This window comes from Calonectris borealis, chromosome 3 (genome assembly GCF_964195595.1).
Source record: "Calonectris borealis chromosome 3, bCalBor7.hap1.2, whole genome shotgun sequence".
Lineage (NCBI taxonomy): Eukaryota > Metazoa > Chordata > Aves > Procellariiformes > Procellariidae > Calonectris > Calonectris borealis.
In genome coordinates this window covers 96,846,341-96,865,431 of record NC_134314.1, presented here as the reverse complement: position 1 = coordinate 96,865,431, position 19,091 = coordinate 96,846,341, and the positions used below count along the sequence as shown (strand labels likewise).

General features: G+C 42.6%; 1 protein-coding gene across 5 annotated transcripts; it reads left to right on the top strand.

Annotated features, from left to right (window-relative positions):
• The first annotated feature begins 8 nt into the window (after positions 1-8).
• SUPT7L (SPT7 like, STAGA complex subunit gamma) lies at positions 9-19,012 on the top strand. 5 transcript variants are annotated; one of them, XM_075146830.1, is made up of 6 exons: positions 144-249; positions 592-1,251; positions 7,792-8,116; positions 10,026-10,263; positions 13,791-14,084; positions 15,145-19,012. In XM_075146830.1, the coding sequence occupies exons 2-5, from the start codon at positions 839-841 to the stop codon at positions 14,051-14,053; spliced, it is 1,239 nt and encodes a 412-aa protein (XP_075002931.1). In that variant the 5' UTR covers positions 144-249; positions 592-838; the 3' UTR covers positions 14,054-14,084; positions 15,145-19,012. The 5 variants fall into 5 exon arrangements, with proteins under 5 accessions (XP_075002929.1, XP_075002931.1, XP_075002930.1 ...); XM_075146829.1 differs by having other exon boundaries at positions 14,717-19,012; XM_075146828.1 differs by lacking the exon at positions 144-249 and adding an exon at positions 9-29 and having other exon boundaries at positions 13,791-19,012.
• The last annotated feature ends 79 nt before the right edge of the window (positions 19,013-19,091 follow it).

Sequence of the window (19,091 nt, the reverse complement as noted above, 5' to 3'; positions counted from 1 at the left end):
TGAGCACCGTTGCTGCTGCAGTACCGGGGGTAGGGCGCAGCTCCAGGGGGCCACGCCACTGCCTTAGCCACGGCCCAGGGTAGCGTAAGGGGTGAGACAGGGAGGTAGCCAGCGGCAGGGGAGGCGGGAGCGGCGGCGGCGATGGCTTCCCTCCTCCCGGCGCGAAGGAGCGCTGGTGGCGGGGGAGCCGCTTCTGGTGGAGGACCAGGGCCGTCTTCCGGCTCGTCCGCCGGGAGCGGAGCGGCGAGGGTACGGCGGGGGGGCTCCGCGCCGGGGGGGCGGGCTTGGCGAGCCGCGGGCCGGGGTGAGGGGCCGGGGTGCGGGGCAGCCTCGGGCCCGGAGCCGGGCCCGGGGAGGGAGGGCGGGAGGGCGGCAGGGGCCAGGGGGCGACGGCCCCCCCCGCAGGGGCCTTGCGGGGGCGACGGGCGAGCCGAGTGCGGCCCCCGGAGTTTCTCCACGCAAATCGGGGCGCGCCGTGGGTCCCGCTCAGCGAGGTGCCGGCGTGGCCCAGGTGGAGCCACACCAGCCCCTGTTAGGAATAACGATAATTACCGCCTCACGGGTGCGTTTCTTCCTTCTCCCCCCCCTCAGGAGGAGCAGCAATGTAATCTGTTAAGTGCCATCTTGCGTCCCGAGGCCGTCGTGGAAACCGCGCTGCTCGGTGAGGCACTGAGCGACAGCTTCCTTGATAGTCATAATTTGCTTTATTCAGAGCGTCATCTCAGCTCCAGTTTCTTTGCAGCCCAAAGCCTAGCGCTTTTCCCTGTGACAAGGCTCCTTTGTACTGCAGTATTCGGTAGTCTTCTGGCTTTGAGGACAATACGTGACCTGTATAAAAATGCTGCGATATTGGGGTGAGATTCCGGTTTCATCTAACCAGGCCAACCGCAGCTCCTTTGACCTCCTTCAGCGTGAGTTTCGTACTGTGGAAGTCCAAGATCCTCCATTGCATCAGCCATCTGCAAACAAACCCCGGCCGACCACCATGTTGGACATCCCCTCGGAGCCCTGCAGCCTCACAATTCACACCATTCAGCTCATCCAGCACAACAGGCGGCTGCGCAGCCTGATCGCCATGGCTCAGGCTCAAAACCAACAGCAAGCGGAGGGCATAAAAACGGAAGACAATGAACCTTTGCCATCTTGTCCGGCCTCTCCACCTCTCCCTGATGACCTGCTTCCTCTGGATAGCAAAACCCCCAAAATGCCATTTCAGCTGAGGCACAGTGACCCAGAGAGTGATTTCTACAGGTGTGTTGGTATTTCTTTGAGTTAGTTCTTGGCTGAAGGAAGGCTGAAGGAAGGCTGAGTGCTTTTAAATGTGCATGTAGTTATGTCAATTCCCTCAGGCTGAAGGGTCAAACAGTTGTGTATAAAGTATAAAACAGGCTTAGAAAAGGAAAGATGTAGATTTCTCCCGTGTGGGTAACATGCACATTGTTTAAAATAAATGTGTTTTTGTTTCCTATCTATAAAATGTGGATATGTAGTGCTGATTTCTGTCTTGTTAGTGCTATGCTAAATGTTTGTGAATGGTTTTGCTATCTTGAATGGTATTTTGACAAGTTTAGTTACGGGATGTGAAGTCTCTTCTATTTAGGTCACTTACTCAGAACTAAACTTGCCTTATTGTAACTGAAAATCCAGAAGACGCATGACTAGGTTTTGGCTGTTTTGTGTAGGTTTTGAAAGGATGATTTGATAGCATATTTATAAGATTTCAATGGCCAAGAACCTGTGACATAGTAACTATCACATTTCACCCTGTTTGTTGGCGTTATTCTGGTCAGAGGTGGCGGGGAGTATGGGTGAAAGGAACTCTTGTCTCTGATACTGGCTCCACCAGCCAAGGGCTGGACAAAATGTGAAGGAAGGTTGCATTGCTTCTACCTCTGCAGCCAATCTTTGATTAAATAGTATTGCCACCACCTCCCTGTCTACCCTTCTGACAAGCACTAAATTCACAAGGAGGTGTTGCATTTCTTGCAGGATCTAATGATACTTTGTAGGTTACGTGTATTTAAATTCAGGGATTAATCCTCACTACTATAACTTTCTGTTCTTAGGTTAAAGACTGTGCACCAATGAACATGATGTGGGAGAAGATAATAGATTTTGTTTTTTAAAATGGGGAAAATGTGCATCAGTAAAATATAATGGATCAGTTAAATGCCACTGAGATCTTTAATGGCCTGACGTTGTATAAAATGCATTTTATTGAAAGATGTTGCTTTTGGTAACATAGTCTCTCTGAACAGTAGAGCAATTCGTTAGTGTTGTTTGTGGAGGAACACCATCATCCTTCTTGGAAGAAATAAAGTAATAAGCTTAGAAGGGTGAAGGGAAATCCAGACCTGTGGGGATAAAGTCTGAGCCCTGTGACTCCTGCTCTTTCTGGCCCTGTGGTTTGCAGAACTGAGAAGTGTTCTGCTCTGTCCTCCCTGGTGGTTTCAGCTTTAAGTTCAGTTTTCTGTGGCTCTGTCCATGTTTTGAGGGCTGCTTTGTCTTTTTGTTATCCCTTATGATTTTCTGGGGGTCCGAGTAAAGAAATGTTATTTAGCAGTCAACCACATGGGGGAGTTTAAGGACTAGATTTTAAAAACTGGATAGACAATTTTGGAATGAAATGTTTTGTGGCTGACAGAGAGTGAATTTATAATAAGCTGCAGTGTAGACTAGAATTTAATTTTGTGTTTGCTAAACCAAACACATTTATGCTTTTCCAGGAGGAAAGCTTTGAGTTTGTTGTTGCATAACACTTACATGAATTAAGAATAGCAGCTGCTATTGTAGTAGTAAAAACAAAGTTATATGATTTACCGACGCTTGTTCTTAGTGTGTAAAAACAATTTAAGGAAGACCATTCTTCCCCTTGATAAAACATGGTAGTGCTTAATTTTATGCTGCCTTCTGAAATGCCATTGTCAGAGTTACAGTATTTGACTAAATCCGTATTTTAATTCCATTTTCTTTGGCAGTAACCTGGGTCTGAGAAGCAGTGTACAAGTATATTTAGACATAGGAAAAAAGGAAGATAAGAGCGGCCAGCCTGAATCAGACCACAAGTTTCTTTATTATAGTCATGTTCTCTTCTGTTTCCTTGTCATTCATTTTCATCCTTTGACCCCACACCCTTGTCTTTTATTTTGTTATTCCCTGGATTCATTTTGGTTTTCCTTCCCTCTGCCCTGCCCCATACCTGTAACCCCTACCTCCTCATCCCTTTTGAGATGAGGAATAGGCAGAACCTAATTTACTGCTATTTTTCAGTTGTTTTGGTCTTTTCAACTCCCCCAAATCTGTACCACCAGCAGTTTTAATCACGATGCTATTCCTCTCCTCCATTTTTCCAGACTATTTATAAATATGTTGAAGCAAACCTTGATTCTGGCACAGATCCTCAAAGGAAGACCTGGGCTCCACAGTGGAGATCTCTTACATACTTGCTTGTTGATGGATTTGGAGGACTCTAGTAGGTTTGTGAAGCAGGTTTTCCATTTACAAAAGCTGTCTGGACTCTTTCTGAGTGTATCATATTTACCCGTGTGTCCTCTAATTCTGTTCTTATAATTTCTTTGAATTTCGCTGATGCACCAGAACATATCAGGCTTCCCAGCCTGCAGTTCTTCACATCTTTTCTGAAGCTATTAGAAGAAAATGTTTTCACGTCTTCTGTCTTCTGGTCCTCATGGGCCAAGGCAGTTTAAAGCAAGAGGTGACTCATCACAGCTATTCAGCTATTTCATCCTTGAATTCCTTTAGTATTCCTGGATGAATTACCATCTGGTCCTGGTGATTTGCAACTGTTGATGTTGCAGTTCTTGGAATACGCAGTAAGGGATTAACATTTGTTTTTGGTTGCTATAGAAACAGAAGGTAAGCTTAAAGCATAATCGATGAAGAATGAGTAAGGAACTGTAGACTTGTAACCTCCATTTGAACAGGAGGCTTTTACCATAATACGGCTGCTAGCTTTTCCTTCTTCTCTGTTCAGCTTCCTCCAATTAGCATGGATCCGTCTTCAAAAGAAACCAAACCTACTCATTATGTGCCTCTTCAGATGCTTTTTCTCGTGTGTGCATTGTTGGTTTCTTAACAGATTTCTCTGCCATTCTCTCATTTGCGTTCCTGACCATATTGGATGTGTGCTTTGCATTGAGGAAAGTGTATACTCTTGTTTTTCCAATGTTCTCCTTTATTTTATTGTTTTGGGGAAAATGGCTGTGAAGCGACCTTGTTGCACCTCATTTGGTAGAAATTCAACTCCACAATGTAACGTTTCATAAAATCGATGTGTTCCATCTGCTGCTAGCTTATGCTCACCTAGGAGGGTGCAGAGCACTTCAATCCATTACTGCAGTTGAGTGAACCTCAGCTGTTGGTTCTTGTACTGACTTAGCCCAAACACTTTCCTCTGAAGATAGTTGCACAGGAGATGAACCACGAGATCTCCTTCCCTCTAAGGAAAACAGCCTCATAGGAGAGGAGCTTGGGTGAATGGATTGTGATGCCTTTGGGGAATGTCTTATTGACACAGAAAATGGTCCTTTTGTGAGTTCTGAAACCTTTTGAATCCTGAAAATAAGCCTGTTGGGTATAAATGGACACTTTTTTCTGTTGTGAAGTTCTGCATGTTGCAGGTTTGCTGGCAGCAGTGGGAGAAGGCTGGGCTTTGGGTCTGATGAATTCGTGGCTTGGCAGGTAGATTTCTGTCTGGAACATCATCTAGTGTTGGTGACCCATATATAAAAATATACATCCTACTGGAAACACAAAATTGAAGAGCGACAAGTTGGCCAGTATTTGTGATAAATTTCATACTATATATTCTGTAGAGATGATCACCTCTAAGTCACAGGCCTAATTGCCAGTCTTGTTTATCTCTGGTGACAGCATTTTAGGGATTAAAGTGCTCTTGCTTACTTGCAGCTGTATGACTCTGGTAGTATGTTAAATAGGTTTGGCTTTGGATGGTTGCTGGATGGGAAGCCTTTCAGGAAAGCAGTAGGTGCTGCAGAGGGTGGCATTCTGCATAATGATGGCATTTGGAAGGGTGCTTTTGTAGGTGCTAGGTATCTGGATGAGACCTAAGACCAAGGCTCTTTAGCTGTGATCATCAGGGAAAAGAAGTAGTTTGCTAGTCTTTTTTGGGAAGGCTTGACATTAGATAGCTGCTCTCAACTTAAATGTGTCTATATGGCTGGTTTTGTTTATGTGCATTCTTATCAGACAGTACCCGAAAGTTAAAGGAGATGAAGAAAAAAAAGATATTTTCTCATTTATTGTTTCCATTAACATCTACAACAATATTTCAGTTTTTGCTGTCTAATCAGGCTTTTAATCATCTTCCTCTAATGTTTATTGTGGGGAAACAGGAAAACAAGAGAAGAAAACATAAGAAAAACAAAACAAAATTGATTGACCTTAGCAAGAGCAAGAGGTGGGGATTTGGATTTGAGTATAGTACCTGAAATTTCTTTTCCTTCTGTCTTTAATTGATTAGATTTCAAGTTGATTATATCCCTTTCAGCATAGTGACCTAGCTGCATTTTAATACTGGCAATTAGTTTCTTTTCCTCTAGGAGTTTAAAAGAGATACAACATTCTCTGCTGCTTCTGAGCAATGATATGCATTGCTAAATGGTTGTTGTGCTCTACTTTACAAGTGGCTGAGTATCCTGCTTGGGCTTGCTAAATTCAGTATCTAGCTTAAGTTTCTCCACAGTGTTTTGAATGAGTGGCAGAGCATCAATAATGGGTCTTTGTTTGTCTCTGTAATTGTAGAAGTCTGGTGTTCGGTGTTTTTGGTAGCGTAAGATGCTCTCAGCTGATGGCTGCTGGACAGCTAGGTATGACCTTTATATGTGTTAAAAAAGAAGAGATTGTTTTTTATAGGCATAAATTTTGATGGTTGTTTTCTGGTTGGTTTTGGTCAATGGTTGTTTTTTCTGTTGTAACCTCCTGGTCCCACTGTTGTATGAGACATATGGCTGTTTATGAACTTCAGAAATCTGTTGCTGGGAGGTGGAGGGGGAAGTGAGGGAGATGCAAAAACAGTATGGGTGACACTTGGTTTATAAGGGAACTGATGATCTTTTAATTCATCTTGTCAGAGCACCTGCTGTCTTCTTTACAAAGTAGTTACATAATTGAGTAGGAATTGGGATGTGAGTCATTTTCCAGCAATTAGTAACTGGGATGAATCCATGACCTGAGAGCCACATGCTGTTCTTAATATTCACTTAGAAATATCATCATCTGCAGCTCTTAATATAGTGTGATCCCCCCCTTTATTTGAATAATCAGAAAGTGCTGAGCTGGTGTTCTTCAAAATGAATGATTTTGGACCTGATAGCTCTAAGTTTAACCTTCCATTTTCACTCCCCTGAAATGTTATCTTTTTTTACTGCTGTGTTTCAGTGGTTTTTTATGGGTCAGTTCTGAGGATCAGGGGGAGCTGAGGCTCTGCGACCCAGTGTCTCAGGGAGACTGAAGGGGACCTCATGCACTCATTGGAGAGACAGAGTAGTCAGAATTTTATCATGGCACCAGTGCTGTCTATGTACTGTTTAATCAGGTTTTGTTAGTGGAAAGAGTGTGTGGTGATATGCAAGTAACGCAGGGTGAGAGCGAGACAAACTGCAGAGTGGGCTGCAGAAGATGTTGGGAGAAATTGATCAGAAACAGATGACGAGTGAAATTGTTACCTTAATTCTGCCATTGGTGCTGAATGAATTGTAAAAAAATATATAAATACCATATTTAGCAGAAAGGAAATTTGATTTTTTGACATCAACGTTTGAAGTACATGTTACTGATATGGGCAAATACATCGCATGCATTTAATTGTGAGTTGAGAAATCTGGTAGAAATATGTTTACCTTTCAGAGGCCTTGCCTTATCTCATCTTCTCCTTTTCCTATGTGGAATTTCTATTTGTTAACTCATCTTGATGAAAAATTCGGTTGCCTGACTGTAAATGAATGATGTTTGAAGGGCTCATGTCAGTTGTTCTCCATGTCCTCCATCCTGCGTGGTTACTCCTTCATGCTTAGCAACACCAAGAGAGAGGTCTCAAATGCAAGGCCAGGGAATGCTGCTCTACAGCAGAACCTCTCCAGGCCTCCTCCCAGGGCCTGGTGTTCACTTCTTAGGTTTCATACGGGGATTCTTCTTTCAGTGTCATGCTTAGTGACCCCTGGAAATGAGGGCAGGGAAATGGTCTTTTTGGCTACAGTGTACCTTTATGAAATGTATGTGTATCCTGTTTCTTGCTTTTTATGTGTGTCTTTTGCATACTCAATTCAGATCTTGTCTATCCCGGAAGCCTTTGTATCTGACTGTTAGGCCTGTGACATCAGACATAATCAGGAAAAGAAATGTAATTAACTGAGAGGGGGAATGACTCGCATTCATGTTATTTAAAATGCCTTTTTTTGTTTGTGTCAAGGTCCCATTTAATTCACATCTCCAGGAGAAAAGCTCTTGGGTGGGAAAGGAGTTGCTTAAGGGTTCGGAAGATTTTCATCCCACATTCATGAATCACCCAAGGAATCTTGCGGCATTAGAAGGGAAAATGAGAATTCGCAGTGCTGATTTGGAGGGAGGGGAAGAAGGGAAAGCAGATAAACCCGTACTAAGTGATGTTTGTATGTAATGGAGAAACTGTGGAGAACCCAAAACAATCTGCTTTCCCTTTGTACATCACCTCATTATTGACAATATCTCTTCAACTGATACATTCCTTTCAGTTTTTGGAGGTGTGCTATTTTTGTCTTTTCTGTTTTTTAGAGGAAAAGGGGAGCCAGTGACTGAGCTGAGTTGGTCCTCCTGTCGGCAGCTTCTCTACCAGTCAATGGCCACCATCCTGGCTCACACAGGCTTTGAGTGTGCCAATGAGAGTGTCCTGGAGACCCTGACAGACATCGCCCACGAGTACTGCTTAAAGTTCACCAAACTACTGCGCTTTGCTGTGGATCGAGAAGCTCGACTTGGGCACACCCCTTTCCCTGATGTCATGGAGCAGGTCTTCCATGAAGTGGGCATTGGCAGTGTGCTCTCGCTGCAGAAGTTCTGGCAACACCGCATTAAGGATTATCACAGCTACATGCTTCAGGTGAGAAGAGCAGTAGGAACCTGACAGCACCAAGAAATGTACCCCCAGTACAATTGCTTATTCCTGTAGCAAGTCCTGGTTCTTACTGAGGTAAAATCCAATTAGAAAACCTCTTGGGTGTGGAGGGGAGTCATCAAGGAAAAGAGAAACAGCATTTTTTTGACTGGAAGACAGAGCCCCTTATTTGTGTCCCTTCTGAGGCTAAGAATGCTCTGCTGATGGTTTGTCCGGGTTTAAGAGGAGGCCCCCAGCTCTTGAATGGCCCAGACAAAACTATCAAGTAGAGATAAAATCAGTACTGGTTAACTGAATTTTCTTCTTTAATGGGATATTTGGCTGCTTACCATTTCAGAAAACAAGTAAGCAGACAACCAAAAATTACTAGGCTGTACAGTGGCTTGTGTTCACTTAAGCAAGGGGTGACTTGCTTAAACTTTAGGACTATAGGGTAGTATTGTGCTGATCTGAGTGGTCACACAGGTGCTACCTTCCACTGTAGAGGGGACTGTGCTTCTGTGGAGAAGGAAGAGGAATTGTTAAATTCCTTGGAATAAGAGGTATCATATAAATATAGGTTGTAGGAATAAGGTTATGGTTTCTCTTGGTCCAGGTATTCTTTGAAATTAAACGTATGCATTTTATTTGAATGATAGAAGACTGCCTGTTGTGGACTTAGAGAAATGCAAGGATTTGAAGTGGGAATTTTACTCCTACTCATCATAAAACAAGACTTGAATCAAGTAGGTAGCCTGTGACCAAAGGCAAAACCTGCCATCCCTTCCTCCTTGTCACGTTCCCTGAGTGCCAGTTGACTCATCTTGGAGCAGCTACCTTGCGCTCCTTTTCTCAGAGTTTGCACCTTGTGGCTTACAGAGGCAGTATAAATCAGAGACACCTGTAAGTTCATGTAGTATGTAGATTGGGATGGCCTCTGAGGTTTGTGCATAAAAATAACATCATCGAGCTCTGTCTTCATTAAAAACATTTTTGTTCAGAGAATCAGTTTAGTTCATTTTTGTTCAAATGTTTTTGTTCAGATGTTGTCTCTTTTTGGAATTTTGCTTTTCTGCATCATTCTGCTGATGCAGTTCACTTTCATCCTGCAGCTGGTCATTGTCTTATTTGTTCTGTCCTTTATGCAGGGCTGAGGTCCACAGTAGCCTCTGTATTTGGAAGTATATCTAGAAGAGGGAAATAGGCTTTGCTATTCTTTTTCCTTCTTGCTTCTGCTGTTAAAAAGCCTTGGGCTTTTCCTGAGCACAGTTCACTGACTGTTGGGGTTCAGTGGTATAAACAAGCATTTGTTAGAAGCAGATGAAATCTGAAATTTTTAATCAATTGCTTACAGTTGTTAAGTTTCTAGAAGTACAGGGTAGTTCTAAATCTCATTCCTGTATTTGTTTCACTTCTCTGACTGGAGAAAACTTCTGTGTTTTTTGCTGTGAATCTGACAGAAGGTGCCCAGGCTTTGCCCAGTGGTGACTACAAAGCTGATGAATATCTGAGCTGCTTGTTTTTTAATGCTGGAGTAAATTTGTTACAGGCGGATGGGGGACGGTCTTACAGGTAAAACCAATGAGTAAGACTGAGACACTTTGCTTTTGTTTCGTGCTCTGTTTAAATTTTTGGGCCTCATCATCTCTGTCTGTGAAATAAAGGTGCTCATATTTATCAAACAGATGTGTCAATGGATTAAACCTCTTATTAAAGTCCCTTGTTACAGGACAGAAAGTGTTCTTAAAGGGGAAAAATCTTTCCTGTGTAGCGGGTAACCTGTTTACTTGTTCATTCAGGTCAGATGTTAATAATATTCTGGGAACAGAGCGCACTGCAATGTAATTTCCATCAGAGTTTCCGAAGTCACTCTGACCTTTCTGGCCTCTTTTACACTCCCACTGATCTTTGACAGGTTAGCAAGCAGCTCTCTGAAGAATATGAGAAGATTGTCAACCCTGAAAAGGCAGCAGAAGACACAAAGCCTGTGAAGATTAAGGAGGAACCTGTTAGTGATATTACTTTCCCCATAAGTGAGGAGCTGGAAGGAGACCTGGCTTCTGGTGACCAGTCTTTGCCCGTTGGAGTCCTTGGAGCTCAAAGCGAGCGCTTCTCTGCCAACTTGGAAGTAGAAGCTTCCCCGCAGGCTTCAGGTAGGATTTTCTTGCTACTCCTGGAAACAGTCCATCAGCAGTTCCATGTGACCTTGTTTCCATTTCTAATAGCAGATCCCAATGTGAGAAAGGAGAGGGAGAAGAAATTTTTAGGTTTTAGTAAGAAGATTTGGATGGGAGGGAAACCCATATTTGCTTTCTAAATACAAAACCAAAGAATCAAAGGTATCAATTACTGGGATTTGTTAAATATTTACTCCATTCGTGGACCCTGTACAACACAAAATGCTTTATATGATGTTTCTTTTTGGCTTTGTTATTGGTGTGAGGTAGGTTGTTTTTCTACAGAGGTGGCCCAAGGCCTTTATTGTTTTTTGAACTAGGGTATTTGCTGCAGATGTGAGTACCGTTTTTTTTTTTCCAGTCTAATTTAACAAAGACAAAAATAAGTTTTGGGTTTATATATACGTATATATTTTAGTTTAAAAGAGACTAGAATCTTATCCTTATTTCTAGTAAGGAGAGTACTGGATTTTTTTTTTTCCTTTCCCCCCCCCCCAGTAGTTTTCGATTCTTGTCCAGAGATTCATGTTACTGAAAAGTTGAAGGCCATGTTCCTTGTGACTGGAGTAAAATCAAGACCCTATATAGTTTAGGCACTGAATGAGTTATGGAAATACTGATGATACTTGGTGCAGTCCTCCATATTCAGAAGTCACCCTGGTAGTGACAATCTTTGTTTTATGAAACCTTATCAGTGACTTATGTGAAATGGGCTCGTGGGAGTCTCTCCTGTTCTAGCATCTCTACCCTTAAAGCCTGCTGTAGTTAGCTGAGGCCGTGGAAAGTGAAATGGTGAGTGAAGTAGTGGGTTATGGAGACGGCACTCATTTCCTCAAAGTGTCATCCCTTGATGTTAGCACTGAAGCACACTGGTGGCCAGCATGGGAGAATCTGCTACTGCTGTGCCTTTCCTATGTCCATACACAAGTTTTATTCTGTGCACTGTTTAGTAGTGCTAAATTTTCTGGAAAATGAAGAAGACATTCTTCTCCCAAAGAAAGCCAGTTTTGATTTTTGTATGGAACCTTCTGAACTCTGGAAATCCCTGCAATAATAACTGTTTCACTTAAAAATCTGATTAAAAACCAATGAAGCCTGTCCTCCTATTAACTCTAAACTAAGTAGCATATATAGTGAGGTTAGAGTATACTTCTGAGTCCATTAGTTTTTTTTTTTTTAAATGGCACATTCTGCTGAGTTTTAAAAAAGCACAAATCCATCTGATGTTTTTCTGGAAGCTCACATTGTTTTCCATAGTACCTCTGAAATGTGAAGTGCTTGCATTTTTGAGGGAGAGGGAACAGCAGACGACTCTGGCCCATCTGGGGTTGCGAGTGATTCATCTGGAAAGCTTTGTATTAGCATCTACCACTTGAGAACCAGAGGTTAGCATGCTAGCTGTTTATTAAATGCCTCTTGCCTCTCTGATACTGAATTGATGTTTTCTAATTAAGAATACAAGTGCTGTGTTCCTCCGTGAAAATCCCTCTTCACTTCACAAGGGCCTTTGGAAATCTCATCACTGTGAGAAGTCCCAGACTAGAGCTGGGCAGGCTGGAGAGCGTAATGTCATAAGGAACAAGGAAAAAGCTGCTGCAATTAGGACACCACCATCTCGAAAATACAAGTGTGAGGCCCGTAGAGAGGGCAGCAAGGCTTCAGTGTCTGAGGCCAAAACTCTTGTTACAGCCTTCCATGTTCTGCTTGTGTTTCTGCTTATGCCTGACGTTGCGGTTGTGGGCTAGCTACTCAATTTCATTGCAGTTGGGGAAATGGAGGCAAAATTGGGGACCTTGTTCCTCCATCCAGCAGGATAACATGAGGATTAGCTCATTTGTAAAGTACTTTGATGTTAAAGTACTTTGAAGATGAAACATCCTGTGTCGATGCTTAAGTACTTTTAGTCATTAGTGACACTCTCAATGACAGGTGATAGAGCTGAAAGGAATAAGGCTGAGCAATGAAGAGCAATTGATGAAAGAAAGACACATTTAAGTTTAGTGAGCATCTTTGATTATTGTGTAGGCTGGAGTTGCAACTCTGTGGAACAGATAGTGTTTTAATGATGTGTCCATTGTTGTTGAGATGAATACATTTACTTATAAATAACATAAAAAGGACTTTTCATTAAGGCAACTGGATACCAGCAAGCACTTTAATTCTGGCTTGCTCTCCAACTGCTGAGCTAATGTAGGCTGTGTTACCACAAAGGTCTCCTAAAGCCTGGTTTGGGCTAAGCTGTTCTCTGGAAAAGATTCCTGACTTCTTCATAAGGGAGAATTCTCAGTACAAACATGTGGTGGAAGATGTGTTCTCTGTGTAATTGCTAGTAATAGGGGACTATTGTTAGTAGTATATTGATAATAGGGAATGGTAGTAGGTTTGGCTCTGTACAAGAGGTTTGATTGTGCTTTCAAACTGTAGCCAAGCTCCTTGAGACACAAGGTTTGGCAAACTTATTAAAACTGGTTTCCTAGTTTTTTTTTTTTTATTTTCCATGTGAATTTAACCCCACACAAGAGGGACCAGATTTAAAAGTGAAAAGGTTTCAGGCTATGTTCAGTTCTGGGCTGTTTATGCCCGTCTCAGCAAGGAGCCCAATTAGTGTATTTTTAATAGGATTTCTGTCTCTCTTAAAATTGTAAATAAGCAGAAATAATGCAATTTATAATTACTGCTCTTGGGGAGAAAAACATTTCCTGTTATCAAGAAATATGGTTTCGTAATCTTGTACAGAAAATCCTCAATCTGCTTAGATTGCGCACTAGTGCAAAAGTTTAAAAAAAAAAGGCGGAGGAGGGGGTGGGCGGCAGGGAGGTATTTCCCAGCAGGGTGTCTGCGAGGTTGAGCCAAGAGGGTTTCTTTCCGTTCTGCTAAAGGATGGGATAAGACCTGTGGGTGTTGAGTACAAGGAGGCAGGCAGTTGGGTGGCTGACTGCAGCTCTGATGCCCCTGCATTTCAGTGCTGAAAGTGGTATTTGAGACTGTTCATCTACCTACTCCTCTGCCTTCTCACTTCACCTGCCCTGCAGAAGTCCAGGATGTCTGACAGCTTAGAGGACGTTGCAAGGACCTCATCATTATGAATGACTTCTGGACTGTCTCTTACGTCCTGCTTATGCAGGGTCTAGTCCATGTGCTGTTGGTGTACTCATTGCTGCTGAGACACTTCTGGAGAGTGATGTAGGCTCTCTTCTGGAGAGCGATGTAGGCTCTTTAAGTTGTTGTTTCTCATAGAGAAAACCATGCGGAGGATTGCTGTGAAAGGATAGCATGGTAGTTTTTAAAGTGACAATTACTGGGCTATTAAAAAAAAAAGCCAACAGATTTTTTTATTTATTGTTTTGCAGTTTGGTGTGTTTTGTTTGTTTTCCCCCCAGCCTAGTTCACCTGTAGCTTTGCTTTTGCTCCTTCTTTACCAGTGCTGCTGTCCCTTGCATCTGCATGTTGTTTGTAATTTGTCTTTTTACTCAGTTACTACTGTGTGCTTTTTCTTTCTTTAGGGGCTGAGGTGAATGCTTCCCCACTCTGGAACTTGGCACAGGTAAAAATGGAGCCACAGGAAAATGAGGAGGCTAATGTACATGGCCATGGGGTCCTAGGCAGCGATGTCTTTGAGGAACCGATGTCAGGCATGAGTGAAGCTGGGATGCCACAGAGCCCCAATGGCTCTGAGAGCAGTTACGGTTCTCATTCTGCGGACAGTCTGATGGGATCCTCGCCTGTCTTCAACCAGCGCTGCAAGAAAAAGATGAAGAAGATGTGAAAAGAGACAGTCGTCTTATATAGTCCTGATGGTATGTAATAGACTTGAAACAAACTAAGAGAGTACTGTGATGGCTATGATTCATAAACAGGGCTGGCCCTGGTGTATGAGGGACCTTTCATAAAATTATTATGAGAGGTTTGGTGTGTAGTGCACTTCAGCTCCCCTCTTTGCTGGCTTCTGTACTCCATCCCGACTCACGAGATTGAAGATCACCCTATAGATTTGATGGTGGCATGGCTGGCTTTGGCAGATTAATGAGGAAGTTACCAGTGGAAAGTAGTTGTGAGGAGATTTGCTAAGTTATAGAGTCATTGAATAATTTGGGTTGAAGGGACCTCTTGACGTTTCTAGTCCAGCCCCCTGCTTAAAGCACAGCCAATTAGAGCACGTTGCTCAGGGCCTTGTCCATTTGAGTTTTGAGTATCTCGAAGGATGGTGATGCCAAACTTCTTCAGGCAACGTTTTCCCATATTTGAGTACCCTCATAGTAAGAAAAAATACGTTCTTGCATCTAGTTGGAATTTCCCATGTACCAACTTGTGTTCGTTGCCTCTCATTCTATCACTGTTCATCTCCGAGAAGCATCTGACTGTCTTCTCTAACCCACCCATTAAGTGGTTGTATACGATGAGATCTCTCTTTAGCCTTTTCTCTTCCTAGTGTGAAGAAACCGAGCTCCCTGAGCTTCTCCTTGTACGTCCTGTGCTCCAGCCTCCTAACCAGCTTTGTGGCCTTCCACTGAAATTGCTGCAGTGCCCTTCTTGTAAGGGGGAGCACAAAAGTGGGTGCAGTCTTCCAGATATGGTCTCACAAGCGCTGAATAGAGAGAAATAATAATTTCCCTTGATGTGCTGGCTACATGCTTGCTGACAGTTGCTGGCAACAAGACAGTCTTAAGTCAGGGTATTTCACTGGCTGGGGAGCTGTCGCTGATGATTATGATGACCTAGCAAAGATGCTGTGGAGTGGCCTCACAGTGCCATCAGCCAGCTCCTTCAGTGCCTTCAGATGCATCCTGTCTGGTTCCATGGACTTACGAATGTCCAATTGGCTTAAGTTCTTGCTAACTTGATCTTCCTCTACTGTAGGTAATGCTTTATTCCCACACACTCTGCTTGAAGACCCAGGGACCTGGCAGGCCTGAAGGCAGACCTTATCAGTGAAAACAGGCAAAAAAGGTGTTGAGTACATCAGCCCCAAGGTACAAAGAGCATCCTTTGTCACCAAATTGCCTGCATTGTTGAACAGTAAACCCATGTTTTCTTTAACCTTTCTTTTTCTTCCAGTGTACTTAAAGAAGCCCTTCTTCACATTTCTTACCAGTTTCAACTCCGGTTGAGCTTTGGCTTTCCTAACTGTCCCTGCGTGCTTGGGCTGTGTCTCTATACCCCTGCTGGCCAGCCCGTCCTCACTTCCACCTCTGCATACTTTTTCCTTTGGGTTTGAGCTCAGTCAACACTGAGTTGACTTGATCATCTGTGCTGGTCTTCTGTCATGCCTGCTTTACTTTCTGCTCGTCAGAATAGACTGCTCTTCTACTTTGCGAAAGCTGACTTTGAAGATAAGGCAGCACACTTGGGCCCCTTTGGGAGATCCTGCCAAGACATTCCTTGAATAAACCAAAATATGTTGTCCTAAAGGTCAAGGACTCTGTCTTGTACATGTTTCTCAGGATTTTAAATGCCACAGTTCCATGTCTGCTGCAGCCAAGACCTTCACATTCTCCGCCAATTCTTCCTTGTTAGAAACAAGTCCAGCAGAGCTTCTTCCCTAGTTGATTTCTTGATCATCTAGTCAGGGAAGTTGATGTGGTTTTCTGGAGAGAATGAAGCAGCTTTTACTATTGGTGTGAGCCAGTACTGCCAATGCAAACTTTTCCTTTGCTCTCATTGGATTGAGTGCAGCAACTTCAGGCTGGCTGAGGTTTCATATTCAAAGTTATCTTGACAACTTTAGTCTGAAACAGAATCTGTTTTGCTGCTTGCTTTTATGGCTCAGCTGACTGATGAATTTTTTGGTTCCGCACAATCCTCAGTTGATCAACTCAGTCTTTAACGTGATTCAGTGAGTATCTCTCTCAAAAAAGCTACAATGAACATGAATCAAGAATGAACAGCCACTTAAGCTGGCTTTATACCTGTAACCCATTGGGATGTTTGAGGGAGATTTACCAAACCTCCCATTTGTCCTTACAATTGCAAGTTTATCTTTTGAAAGAATGAGCTCCAAGCATAGTATTTTTGTTTCTGTATAACATGCCTAGCCTTGATTCTTTTTTCCTAACTGTATTTCTCTTTCATTTTATAGAAGTGGAAACCAAACATAAAATTCCTCAATGTCCAATAAGAATGTGTGACCACAGGCTTTTATGGACATTGGAGATAAAATTGTCCATCACAGTTTTAAAGGTTTCTCCTGGGGGGTAAATTCTAGCTATTTGAAGTCTAGTCAGTAGTAGAAGAGTGTACCAGTGTATCAGGAAATCTTTATTTTGATTTCCTCTGAGTCACCATTAGGCAAGCTGCAATATCCCTGTTTTCTCAGCTGTAAAAAAAGAATAGTAGTATTTGCCTCTTAGAAGTGTGCCTGAGATTTAGTTACTATTCAGAAAAGGCACTGTGATCATTCAGAGTGTTTTGTGAGAGTTGTGAGCTTTTTTCCATTTCATTGGGACTGTTGCTGGCTGGAGAATGCTTAGATGGACACTGAAATGTTACAGACCTATATGATACTGGTTTTAAGCAAAATCGCTTATCGTGAAGAAGTACAGCACAACTGTGCTGTTCAACTGCCCAGGTACAAGGAAAGCATTTGGGGTGGTATCTTCTCACTCAGCTTTAGATGTCTGCATTTAAATTTTTCCCTCTGAGGCCCATTTGCAGCTGAAGAGAAATAGTCATTCTTAGGTCACCGTTCACCTGCCCTTGGAGTAGAAGTATAAAGCAGGTCAGATGAATGGCATTTTTAGAAATGTCTGTTTTTCCTTCGTGTGCCCGTAAAGTGAGTTCAACTTGACTACCTCAGCTGAAGACATTCACACCACCAATGTCTGAGTTAAGTGACCTGACTTTAGCCCTTCCTGTATGGGAATCAGAGGAGACTTCCTCTTGCTGGGGCCGGTGCTTTTTCTTTTCTGCACATTTAGTAGAGCTTGCCGTTCAAATGATAGTACGGGGCTAAAAGCAGACTGCCCATCTTACCCAAACCAGCAGATCCAGTGTTCTCCACAACACACAGAATGCGGTAGGCTGGGGCCTTGAGGCTCAGCCTGATTTGGCCCTTGTGTCTTCGATACTGTGTAAGAACACCTGTCATTGGGCCTTTCTCCATAGATGCTTTGCCAAACTTTTAGTAAAGTATTCTTGAGGCCGGGGCACCTATGCAAAGTCCCTTGCACTATTTTTGCGAGCTAGAGGATAGAGTGACTGCTACCAGCATCGCTTGCTCCTTTGCAAGATTTCAAATGGGCTAAAATGAAAATCTAGTGTTCTCCAGGGCTTTGGTTAAACCTCCTAAGCGTCAATCTTAAGTGCTTTCTTTATATTGCTCATGTTCTCTCTTACTTTTAATTGCATTTTTTTATTTCACATGCCTTTTCCACACCCATTTCACCCTGTAACACACACTCTGCAACGAGCCAGGCCTGAGTGCTTCAAGTATATTTAAATACAGTGGAAATTCACCCTCCTTTGATTCAGCTGTGTTGTTGCAGTTTAAGAGAGAAGTGTTATTGATTCTCCTTGGGATGCCTGTTTATGCAGAGATGAGAAATGCATCGGCACCGTTTGTACATTTAAAAATGATGGCAGAGTAAAATCTATACCTCCTGTTCCCCCATTGTGCTAAGTGTTGCTTCTGACATTTGTGTGCTTGACATTTCCTTTTATGCACGTGGAAGCTTTACCTTCTGGGTGAGCCCTTCCCCTCTGGACGTTTACAGTCCTTAGATTTACAGTGGTGTTCATTATGCATGAAATAGTGAAATTTCAAATCCAGCTCACAAAGTCAGATACAGACAATATGCTCTTTTGATGAATCAAGTAAGATTTTGCTAGGTGTTAATGCAGCCCTGGGCAACTAGTGAGGAGTTCATTGACCATGTAATCCCCAAATTTTAAGCCACGGTGAGATTATGCAGTGGGTTGGAATGAAGCTCTGCTCTCGCAGTTGTCGTTTTTTGCTGGTAAAGCGCTCTGCCGACCCACCCGCTTCAGTAGTCTGCAGTTTTGTTGGTTCTTTCATCTTTCTCCCTTCTCTTTCCAAAGGTGGGGGGATGGCAAATTGGAATACTGAGTATTGACCACGTCCATATCCAGTAGCGTTGATGTCTTTAGTGATTTATTTTGCCATGATTGAAATTGGTAGGAACTTTGATACCAATTTGGAGAGCAAGATCTGTGAATTACTTGGCTTTGAAGTGTTTTGCATGGGAGTCATACAGGATTGTAGTTGAGAGCGCAGTGTGTATCATATTCCTTTTTCCCTCTAGCAATACCTTTTTATTCCTTTTGAAGAGTTTTGCCTGATATCCAACAAAGTTCACTGTATAAATGGCAGTGTAACAACGTATGTCAGACTGTGCTACTTACTGATTTAATTCCAAGACGATCCATGCTACTTTTAATATGCATAATACTGTGCAGAAAAAGAGGTATTTCCTGTGTAGAAATTTACAATTTAAAAAGAAAACAGGAAAATAAGATTAGGTAGGGTAGGTGAGGCCAATCTGATTATGTGCTCAATTCTGAGACTAATGCACATGATATGTGTGAAGGATGTTTTACTCAAAATATTTTTGTACATGCATGTGAATGAAATATGTAACTTTGCTTGTGTTTATGTGGAACAAAATTGCTTGGAAGTATTTCGGGGTTGTTTTTTCTCCTTGCTCTCCTGGAGAGAGTTTCTTTCTAATTTCTAAGAAAATAAAATAAAAAAATTATTCAGAAATAAAAATCCTAAAGGTGTTGTGTGGATTTTTTTGTTTGTTTTGAAGAATGGTGCTGTGAACGTAAAGGCCAGTCTTGGGGTTCTG